This window comes from Amphibalanus amphitrite, unplaced genomic scaffold, assembly GCF_019059575.1.
Source record: "Amphibalanus amphitrite isolate SeventyFive unplaced genomic scaffold, NRLGWU_Aamphi_draft 000049F_arrow, whole genome shotgun sequence".
Classification (NCBI taxonomy): Eukaryota; Metazoa; Arthropoda; class Thecostraca; order Balanomorpha; family Balanidae; genus Amphibalanus; species Amphibalanus amphitrite.
The window spans coordinates 1184543-1195187 of record NW_024881545.1 but is presented as its reverse complement, the minus strand read 5'-3'; the positions used below and the strand labels follow the sequence as shown (position 1 = coordinate 1195187).

At 51.5% G+C, this 10645-nt stretch overlaps 1 protein-coding gene across 1 annotated transcript; it reads left to right on the top strand.

Annotated features, from left to right (window-relative positions):
• The first annotated feature begins 5197 nt into the window (after positions 1-5197).
• Positions 5198-7931, top strand: LOC122377730. The gene is made up of 2 exons (XM_043358104.1): positions 5198-5921; positions 7768-7931. Exons 1-2 carry the CDS (start codon positions 5270-5272, stop codon positions 7794-7796), a joined length of 681 nt encoding a protein of 226 aa, XP_043214039.1. The 5' UTR covers positions 5198-5269; the 3' UTR covers positions 7797-7931.
• Positions 7932-10645: the final 2714 nt, after the last annotated feature.

Below are 10645 nucleotides of genomic sequence, written 5' to 3'. Positions count from 1 at the left end.
CTCAGTGTGATACCGTTTCAAATGCATTAGTTGGATGACGGTTCGGTCCTCAATGGGCCCAATGCTCATCTTTTTTACTTCTTAGTCTCTCCTACATAAGATAAAACCACTTCTCAGGTTTCTCTTTGCGGGAGCATTGTTCTTAAGAACCAACTATAAACCCTTTCACAAAGGTGGCGGCCACAGTACGGTTTTTGAGTTGTTGGGTGTCTGGGGTAGCGTCCCACTCTGTCAATGACTTTGCTTTAGTTCTGAGGCGGCAGGCGAATGCGTCTACAGACTCGGAGGGATGTTGTATACACGTCATAAGATCTTGCAGACGGGAGGAGATAGGTCGATCCGTATGAAGAGCGTTCGTTAAAAGAGTTTCAAAGTCATTCAACGTTTCTGCATTGGACAGAGTCACACGAGTGCGGACAATGTCAGCGACATGACCTTGCATTTTAGATTTGGCAACTTTGATAGAGACTACGTCAGGCCAATTTCCTAGGGATGCGGCTTCTCTGACGTCCCGGAAAAAAATCTTGAATGGGGAACGAACCGTCGAAGTTGGGGATAAAAGTACCGATTTGATGAATGTTGAGGGTGTTAGGGAGAGGCTGAATATGGTCGTCTGGCATGGTTAGTATCTAAAATGCACCGGAAAAAAAATTGGGACCAGAAAAATACACCCTATATAATCCTAAACGGGCATGTACGTCACACATAGGGGACACGCAGGGGGACACACAGTAGGGCACATAATCCTACCGCTGCCACCATTATGTCGGCCGGTGGAATTGCCGACTTACTTGGTTCGGTGTGCCGATGCGTCCCCAAAGCCGGTCTCGAGCACTCTGTGTATTTGATAATTCACGCACGCTTATATACAGGATCTTGCACGCACAGCGCGATCATATAAGGAGCGTCATGCGGCAAGCGCATAAGCTTATTCGAGGAACGACGCGGAAACCTCTGCAGAACCGGTCAGTCGTTGAATTAATAACCCGGATCTGCAGCGGGCCGCACGCACCTGAACAAGGCCATACGCGCTTGTAGCAATAGTCCTTTGAACAAAGCCTTGCGACAATAATACAAACCAAAAATCATCAAAATCGGTCTATATCTTCTATGTGATGATCAGAACTTTTCGATACCCCCTCGTACAGCTTGAAAGAAAGGGCAGTTGAAAAAGTATGATCAACTTTCGTATCTATCCTACCCCATTTCATCAACAGGTCTCAGGGAGGGGAAAAGGTGACTATGCTTGTGTTCACAGCTGTTGGCTCCGGTGCACATATCTTGCTATCAACAGGTGATGGCCGATCAGAATCAGCTGCAACATCGGTGCCAGATAACGAGCGGCAGCCCGCGGTTGCGGGAGGGTCGTACACTGCTCAGCTCTGACCCTGAGCGCGCGCTGTTAGTACTTCGGCTGGAATGGAGCGGACAGACCATGGACAGTGCATGATCTACATGCAAAGCAGCAATGCCGGCTCTTCGGTGCGACCGATTTCTTATCAACTCAACTCGTATCTTCTGCACACCTACTTCTGCACAAGTATGAAGTGAGAGACAAACCGAACGACCGAGGTGTTGCTTTCGCGGTCATCGAGGGAATGTGAGATGAAGGTACCCCGTCTAACGATTAATTATGCGAACCGTGAAATGGCGATATCCTGTTATTGGAACAGTGTAACAAAAATATTCCAGATAGGCAGTCGCGCAGTGGATAGACAGTCGGAAATATAAGGGACAGCTGGCGCAATGCATCGGTACTTTTGCAGCAACAAGACATCGAGTGAGTTTCGTGTTATCAACATCAGGAAGGGTGATGGGGAATACACATTTAGAAGGTACATGGTTATGTCCGAGCGATAATTACGGCGTGGCTGTTCAGATACGCGACACACAAAGCACGGCACACTGATTGGAGTGATGGTGCGTTGACCTGAATGTTACGCAGCGACATGTTATTTTGACATGCTTGCGGCAATAGCGGTGACGGTATTTAGATATGCAATTGCAGGTGGCGCCTTAAACGTTGTCGGTAGTATGAACACCGGTACAGATTGTTGTGCATTGTTCGATACTCGATAGGGAGCGGATAATGATGCTACATTGCACCATGGTGGTGGTAGATTAGAATATTGCGATAGGACAATTGGTAAGATATGTGAATGCTATATAGAAATACCATGGCGCCGATCGCCGGCTGCGCCAGCCCCGAGACGGCAAGGGCTAGAGACGGGCGCGGCCCTGTGCGGTGAATGTGCGAAGGTATAAATAGGCGCGTTTGAGACCTTCGCTCGCTCTCTCTCCGGGGCTCTTGCTCTCTGGTTCGCGCGCGGGCAGTGGTGGTCCCGACGCCGCCCGTGGTGGTCGCCTTGTGCGTCTGGTCTACAAACATGTAAGTTCTTGGGCCTTATCTCCTGCCCAGTCGGACGTCTCTAACCGGACTCTTGCCAAGCCCTATCCACGCCACTGGTTCCGACCGGCGGAGTGAAAGGGTTAGAGCCTGACTTCGGTTGAGTCTCTGCTGCGGTCGGAGATATGTCTCAGGCACAGACACGCACATATAGTCACACTGGCGTAGGAAACAACACTTCAGGATGGCCGCGGTACTGTGGGCAGTTTTAGGTTCGATTGATTGGTCTATATGTCTTTTTGAGACACCGTGTTTCGGGACTCGACTCAGTCCATTTCGGCACGTTTGGCTGCTATGAGTCAGTTCCACCCCTTTGGCAATATTATTTCGGTGTCATGATTTCGGCTTAATCATTGTTTCGGCTTTCATTGAATGTTTCGGCACTTTGGCAATATTTACTTGATGACTTTAGCAGTGCACGGTTACCGTGACATTGCTCGTTTTCTGGCACTTTTGTTTGATTTGTTCGCTTTTATTTATTTCGGCCTTTTCATTTTCAATACATATTTAATATGTATATCTTACTCCGTTCTTTTTCGAGGTTGGAAGTGATTGTGGAAACGCTGGCAATATGATGATTCGGACGGGTTTGTGGGACACATGGTTTTTGGTCGATCAGTAAATACCCCTAGACAACGGCTAAAGGATTGTTGAGTGTTAAGACGATACCCCTAGACAACGATTGAGTAGGATTGTGCAGATGACACAGATTAGAATACCCCTAGACACACGAGGAATATTAGCAGAAGTTACCACAACAGCCAGTAGGCGGGCCTGAATCCATCCTCACACCCATCCTTTACCCACTCTACATCCTCATCCTTATCCCCATCCCAAACACCACTTATAAATTCACACTGGGGGCTCGTCCGGGATTTGATCTTAATCAGTTCGATTAAGAGACCTGGAGATGCCCCTACTGGCTTTTGCTTGTTTAATAACCTTGTTTATTATTTTGTTTATAATGGTCATTGTTTCCGGCTCCGAACTGTAATCACATTCAGTCTGGGCTCGGCCATCAGTGAAAGTGATTGAGGACGGTAGGTGCAAAACACGCACAAACAAATTCTAAGGGTCGGTTAGTGTTCACAGTACCGCGAGCCTGAGGTTAAGTTTGAAATTGAAAGTTACGGATACGGAATGGACACGATTATTACACACAGACAACGGGACTGGGAAGGTGCGCGGAGGGCGTTGACCTCTTCACACGGCAAGGGTTACAAACACCTGTAACCATGAGTTATTCGGTGCCTTCATTACCAGAAGGTATTCTTCGGTAATGGTGCAAATTCGCATGTTGATCGGCTCGATCACGAAGCCTGGATGTGTTCCTGCGTCAGCATGCGGTTAGGAGGTTGTGGGTGCCGGGGGTTGCATCTTGATCTGCTCGATCAAGAGACCCGGGCGTGGTTCGGTGCCGACAGGTTGTGAGAAAGTTGTGTGCGTGCTGAGATTTGCATCTCGATTTGCTTGAGCTAGAGATCTGGAGGTGTTCCGGATTCGGAATGATGTTAGGAAGTTGTGTGGTTGGCTTCTGATTGTTTTATAATTCATTATAACGCTATTTCTATTAGGTTTGACGTTACTCAGCTGGATTTTGCTCCGCCTTCAAATGCCATTGTAACCGGCATGGTCATTTTTCATGACATTTTATGACATTGTGGCCTTCATGTTGGGGAAATTTTTCGGCTAATTTTGCAGTTGTATAGCTTCCATGATATCTGGAGAATTAAGCGCGGCCAACGTCGGTTTAATTGGTTTCTTAGGGAATTTCGGGCATAAGATCCATTTGATAATTTCATGTGACTGTGTCGTGCGTATCTTAAATGCACCGTACATGTGTTTGATGCTGCCCCTAGATGGCAGCACAAGGGAGCTAGCTGTTGTTGGCAGGAGAGCGCCATGTTGTTGTTATTGTTTTGTTGTGTACTGAGCTGGTCGGAGTGACCGCTCCGTGTTTAGGAGATGAGCCTTGCCCTTATTCGTTCAACTTGAGTGCTCTGCTGGAACTCAATACAGATACTCAATACCATTACGTTACCTTACGTTACATGGTGTCAGAAGATGGCGACGAACTTTCGCCCCCCACCAGAAATAAACATGGCGTCGCCGACACTGGGTTCCGAATGGCGACAGTGGCGAAGAGAATGGAAATATTATGCAGTGGCATCCGAACTGATGACAAAACCGCCACTGGTACAGGTGGCTACGTTCTTTAAAGGAAATAGTTCACTTTTTAACATGGGTTTTGAACTGGAATAGCAGTTCCGTAGCTTGGGCTGAGACGAGCATAAATCAGGAGCTTTTACAGCCCAACGATCACCCTAGGCAAAGATATTCTATTTCTCGTCCCAGGATGTGTGCCTTGCATATATTCGCATCCAGTATGAAAAGAGCATGGGTCCCGAAAATTCTTCAGAAACTAGTGAAATTATCTACGAGAACTCAAGAGAAATTCTCGTACTGATCAATAAGGACATTCAGCAGCAGCAGATCGCCCAAATGCCGGTGGCCGCGATAATTTCTCTAGTTTCTGAAGAATTTTCGGAACCCATGCTCTTTTCATACTGGATCGCCTGTGCCTTACAGAAACTGAAAAGTTCTTCTTATATCAAAATATAGAAAATAATCTTTTGTTATAAATAGGTTTTATTTTCTTTGCTGATCATTTTGAACATAAAAAATCATAAATCCATTGCAAAAAAAATAATTTCGTGAAAGTGAACTATTTCCTTTAACTGCGCAGGACGTGGGGCTCAGGAAGTTGCGTCGCATTTTCCTGACTGGGAAGAGACAAATGGCGACCTTGAAACGCTACTGGAGCGCTTCGATGCGTTTTGCATCCCACGGCAAAATATCGTCATGGAACGATTCAAGTTTTATAATCGAACCCAAGGGCCGGGCGAGCCCATCCTGCAATTCGTGGCAGCTTTGAGGACCATGGCTGCAACATGCGAGTTCCCGGATCGCGACAATATGCTACGGGACCGCGTTGTGATGGGTGTGAGGGACTCCCGCACACAGCAGGCCCTTCTGAAGAAGTCTGGCCTCTCGCTCACACAGGCGATTGACATCGCACTTGCCGAAGAAGCGGCCAGCCGTGACTCCAAGTTGATCAGCGCCGGAGACGAGCAGCGGCCGCCGACTGAGAGTGGAGTAGCTGCATCTATGGTGGCCCGACAGTGTCGCTTCTGCTGCCAATCTCACCAGATGGCTCGAAAGTATTGCCCAGCGTGGGGCAAAACGTGTGCAGTGTGCCAAGGCACGAACCACTTCGCCGGCAGCCAGCAGTGCCCGGGGCGCGCCGCTGAGCCGCGCCCGCGCCGCCCAGCCGGCGGCAGCGCTCAGCCGACGGCGCGCCGATCAGCTGACTGGCGGCCGGCTCCAGCCGCCGCGCAGGGACGGCGGCCGGCGAGTCGGCCGGCGGCGGCGGCGGTACAGCCGGAGGTATCACCGCCAGCCAACGTCAGCCCGGAGGCTGAGTTCGACATCATGACGACCGAAGGTTTTCCAAGTAAGGCCCACAAAACACTTTTCACTGCGGGTGGAGTGCCGGTGACATTTTTAATCGACTCCGGTGCTGAATGTGACGTCATTACACGTGCTGACTATGTGCGGCTGACGGGTGACGAGCAGGGTGAGCGGCTGAGGCCGTGCTCGACGGCACTCCGCATGTATGACGGGGGACTCGTGTACACGGATGGAAAAGTGAATCTTGAACTAAGTAACCCTGTGACGGGGCACAACTGTACGCTACAATGTAAAGTAGTCAAGGCGGCTATCGCGCCGATCCTTAGTCTAAAGACATCGCTCCGTCTAGGGCTGATCGACGTCAAAGACAGTGACCCGTTGGAGTATGTGTACCACTCACCTAACAGCCGGTCACGGGCACCGACCCCCGCCCCTCCGCCCACTGGCCGGTCACGAATTATCGACCAGTATCGGGATGTGTTTGATACAAGCAGGGTGGGTCTGATTTTGAAAGACTACGAGATTGTCACCGATCCCTCTGCGGTCCCCGTGGTCGACGCTCCTCGCAGGGTCCGTATTCACGTGAGGGACAAACTGAAACGGAAGTTGGACGAGCTCGAGGCTCTTGGCGTCGTGTCACCGATCGTTGAACCCACTGACTGGGTTTCCCACCCCGTGATCGTAGATAAGCCGTCAGGTGACATCCGACTCTGCATCGACCCCCGCCATCTAAACAAGGCGGTGCGCCGGGAGCACTATCCAACCCCGACTGTTGACGAGATAACCGCGCGTATGAGTGATGCTAAAGTGTATAGCGTGTTGGATGCCGCAAACGCCTTCTGGCAGATCGGATTGTCGGAGGCGTCAGCGCGTTTGTGTTGCTTCCACACACCCTTCGGCCGGTACGTGTGGAAGCGCCTGCCGTATGGTGTTACTTCGAGCCCTGAAATCTGGCAGCGAGTCATCAATGATCTAGTTAGTGGTCTACGCGGTGTAGAGGTTATCGCCGATGATGTAGTGGTTGTAGGCAGGGGGGCGTCCATGTCTGAGGCGGAGGATGATCACGATCGAAATCTCTGTGCGTTCCTCGATCGCGCTCGATCCAGGAACTTGGTGCTCAACCCGGACAAATTCCGCTACAAGGTCCCGGAGATCAAGTGGATGGGTCATGTCCTGACCTCCGAGGGAGGCATGCGGCCAGATCCGGCGAAAGTCGCGGCTGTTCACGAGTACCCAGTCCCCACTGACGTGCCCAGTCTGAAACGGTTTCTAGGCATGGTCAGTTTTCTCTCCCGCTATATTCGAACGTCTCCCACCTCCTGGCGCCGCTCCGCGCGCTGACACAGTCGCGCAACGAGTGGTCGTGGTCCCACGTGTGTCAAAGCGCATTTGACCGGGTCAAAACGCTGCTGACGAGCGCGCCAGTTCTGAAATTCTACGATCCGCGGTCACCGGCTACCGTCCAGTGCGATGCCTCGAGCTATGGCCTCGGCGCCGTCCTGCTTCAGGGGGGACAGCCTGTCACATATTGTTCCCGCTCACTCACGGCATGTGAAATCGCGTACTCCCAGCTGGAAAAAGAACTACTGGCGATCAGTTTTGCGTTGACGCGGCTCGATCAGTATGTGTATGGCCGGCACGTGACTGTGGAGACAGATCACAAACCGCTGGTGCCGATCATGGCAAAACCCCTGTGTGATGCCCCGTTGCGTCTTCAGCGGATGCTGCTTCAGCTCCAACGGTACGATTTTAAAATTGTGTATCGTCCCGGCTCACAGGTCCCTGTAGCCGATGCCCTGAGCCGAGCCCCAGTCAAAACGCCGCAAGCCGCGTTCGCTGTGGAGACCTCGTCACTTCGCCTCGTTGATGGCATTTCTGTGTCTCCGCAGCGGCTGGAGGCGATTCGGGCCGCCACTGAGGCGGACCCTGTTCTGACGACGGTCATCCGACAGCTGCAGCTGGGATGGCCGGATGACCGGCGCCGCCTGCCGGCCAGTCTAAGGGCCTTCCACCACCTCCGTGGGGAGTTGGCCTCGGAAGACGGCCTGCTATATAAGGGACGGTGGTCTGGTGATACCCTCGTCTCAGCAGCGGGACATCATTACCAGACTTCACAGCACCCACATCGGGGTCGCCTCAATCCTCCGGCTGGCGCGACAGAATGTGTTCTGGTCGGGATGACAGCCATGATTAAGAGGCGGTCCTCCGGTGTCCGGTTTGCCTGGCATACCGGCCCTCGCAGCCACCAGAACCTCTGTCCCCGCACGAGATACCGAGTCGGCCTTGGGAAAAAGTGGCCATGGATTTGTTCGACCTTCGTGGAGAGACGTACCTGCTGATTGTGGACTATTTTACGAATTTTGTGGAGGTCGAGCCCCCAGCCGCTTCACGGCCGCACATGTGATATCTGCCCTGACCTCTCAGTTTGCTCGGTACGGCCTACCAGAGACCCTTATCAGTGATAACGGACCCCCTTTCAGCAGTGAAGAGTTTCGGTTATTCACTAAGGAGCTGGACATTCAGCACAAGACCAGTAGTCCGCGCTATCCCCAGTCGAACGGCAAAGCAGAAAATTCTGTTAAAACCGTGAAAAACCTTATGCGCAAGGCTATGGAAGATGGCAAAAATCCACTTTGGGCGCTACTCATGTGGCGCAACACCCCCAGTGAGGGGATGTCTGTCTCACCGGCACAAAAACTGTTCGGTCGCGCCTGTCGCACGTTCCTACCGGCCCTCCGGTCCACCCTCCTCCCGTGCCACCCCTCCGACGTGCCGGAGGCCCTCGCGCGTCAGAAGGCCCGTCAGGCTTCGTACTACGACAGAAAGGCTCGACCTCTGCCTCCCCTGATTCCCGGCCAGTCGATTCGGATGCGTCTTCCCGGTCAGATTACGTGGTCCCCTGGCATATGCCTTCGCGACGCAGGCCCCCGCTCCTACTGGGTCCGGGTCGACGGCGTTACGTATCGCCGCAACCGCCGTCAGCTACTGAGCACCAGTGACCCGCCTCCGCCGCCCCCGCTGGTGGTTGAGGAGCCGCCCGTTTCTCCGCCGGACCGGCCCGTCTCTGAGCCGCCTTCGTATATGCCCCGTGGGACCGATTCGCCGATGTCCTCACCGCCCTCTGCGCGGCGCAGCTCTCTGGGCTCCGACTCCCCGGCCCCGGCACTGGACCCCGGTGACTATCGCAGTTCCCTCCGCCGATCGGGGCGCGTCTCCCGGCCCCCGGCCTACTTGGCCGATTATGTGCCGCGATAGCCTCTGTCCGGTGAGATCGTGACTCGGCGCCCCTACATCTGACTTGTAGTATATGCGTGTGGTAACTTGTGTCCCCGTTTTGTCTAATACACCAGGTATTGGTGTTATTGGGCTCAATCGGTGTTATTGGTGTTATTGGATTGTTCTGATGAGAAGAGGAGATGCGTCGTGCGTATCTTAAATGCACCGTACATTGCGCGTGCCTCCGCTGAGTGCATCGTATGTTGCGCGCGTGCCGCGATATGGTGCAGTGTGATGTTGCTTCGAGTGTTGCCGCGATTGATTGTTCTGATGAGAAGAGGAGATGTGTCGTGCGTATCTTAAATGCACCGTACATGTGTTTGATGCTGCCCCTAGATGGCAGCACAAGGGAGCTAGCTGTTGTTGGCAGGAGAGCGCCATGTTGTTGTTATTGTTTTGTTGTGTACTGAGCTGGTCGGAGTGACCGCTCCGTGTTTAGGAGATGAGCCTTGCCCTTATTCGTTCAACTTGAGTGCTCTGCTGGAACTCAATACAGATACTCAATACCATTACGTTACCTTACGTTACAGTGACTTTATTCCGACTTGCATTTACAGCAGCTAGCATCGCCTGGTGACAGCCCGTTCGTTTTTTCACGGTATAATGGTCGATTAATATTTTGGTTCTGTACCGTGGTCCGTGAATTGCATCGGATTTCGTCAAACTTAAAACATTTTTGCTGGTTTATTTATATCTCAGCTTCCATTTTGAGCCTATTATTGTACTTCGGTTAGAGTTTTTATTGCAACAACATTCAATTACAGCATGGGAAGTAACGTTATCTCTTCTCGGTAGTCGGTTGGTTTTGTTCCAAGGGCCTATAGTATGGCGATGCCGCCATACAGCAGAGATTTCCTACAAATTGGTAAAATATTTTAATTGCCGCTCAATTATTTCAATAGCAGCTATGCTTCGGATGTTTACGTTTCACAGGCGGCTCTCGCAACTCCACTGTATCGGGGTCTCTGTTGGCGAAAGAACAGCACGGTCGGTGAAAGCTTTCAGGTGGAAGTAGGACGCCACTGTACGCACACGCACTCGCCCAAGGCTAGCGGTGACGTGTTTACTGCGCGCCTCACGGTAAAGGTCACCACAGGCTGTTCACCGATTACACCGGACAGATTCACCGGAGGACAGCAGGGCAGAGTTTGTGAACACCTGGGCTGTATCAACACCCGTAGTTGGAAAATCATGAAATGTTTAACGCATTACAGTAACATTTTATTTCACAATAACAGACATTTAAGGTACATATTACAGTAAATGCTATTTTCAAACTAAAGACTTTTTATCACAATTCAGTTAGTGGTCAAATTTGCTGGTTAAATCTTGGCTTTCCTTTGATGTGCATGATTGTGGAATTGAGTATGACCTTTCGTGTGTTACGTGCTAATTGATCTGTGACATGTGTGTGTGACGCATGAGAATTGATGTGAATGCTTAGCGCTTACAGCGTGACTAATGACACAATGACTAGACGATCATCCCCGT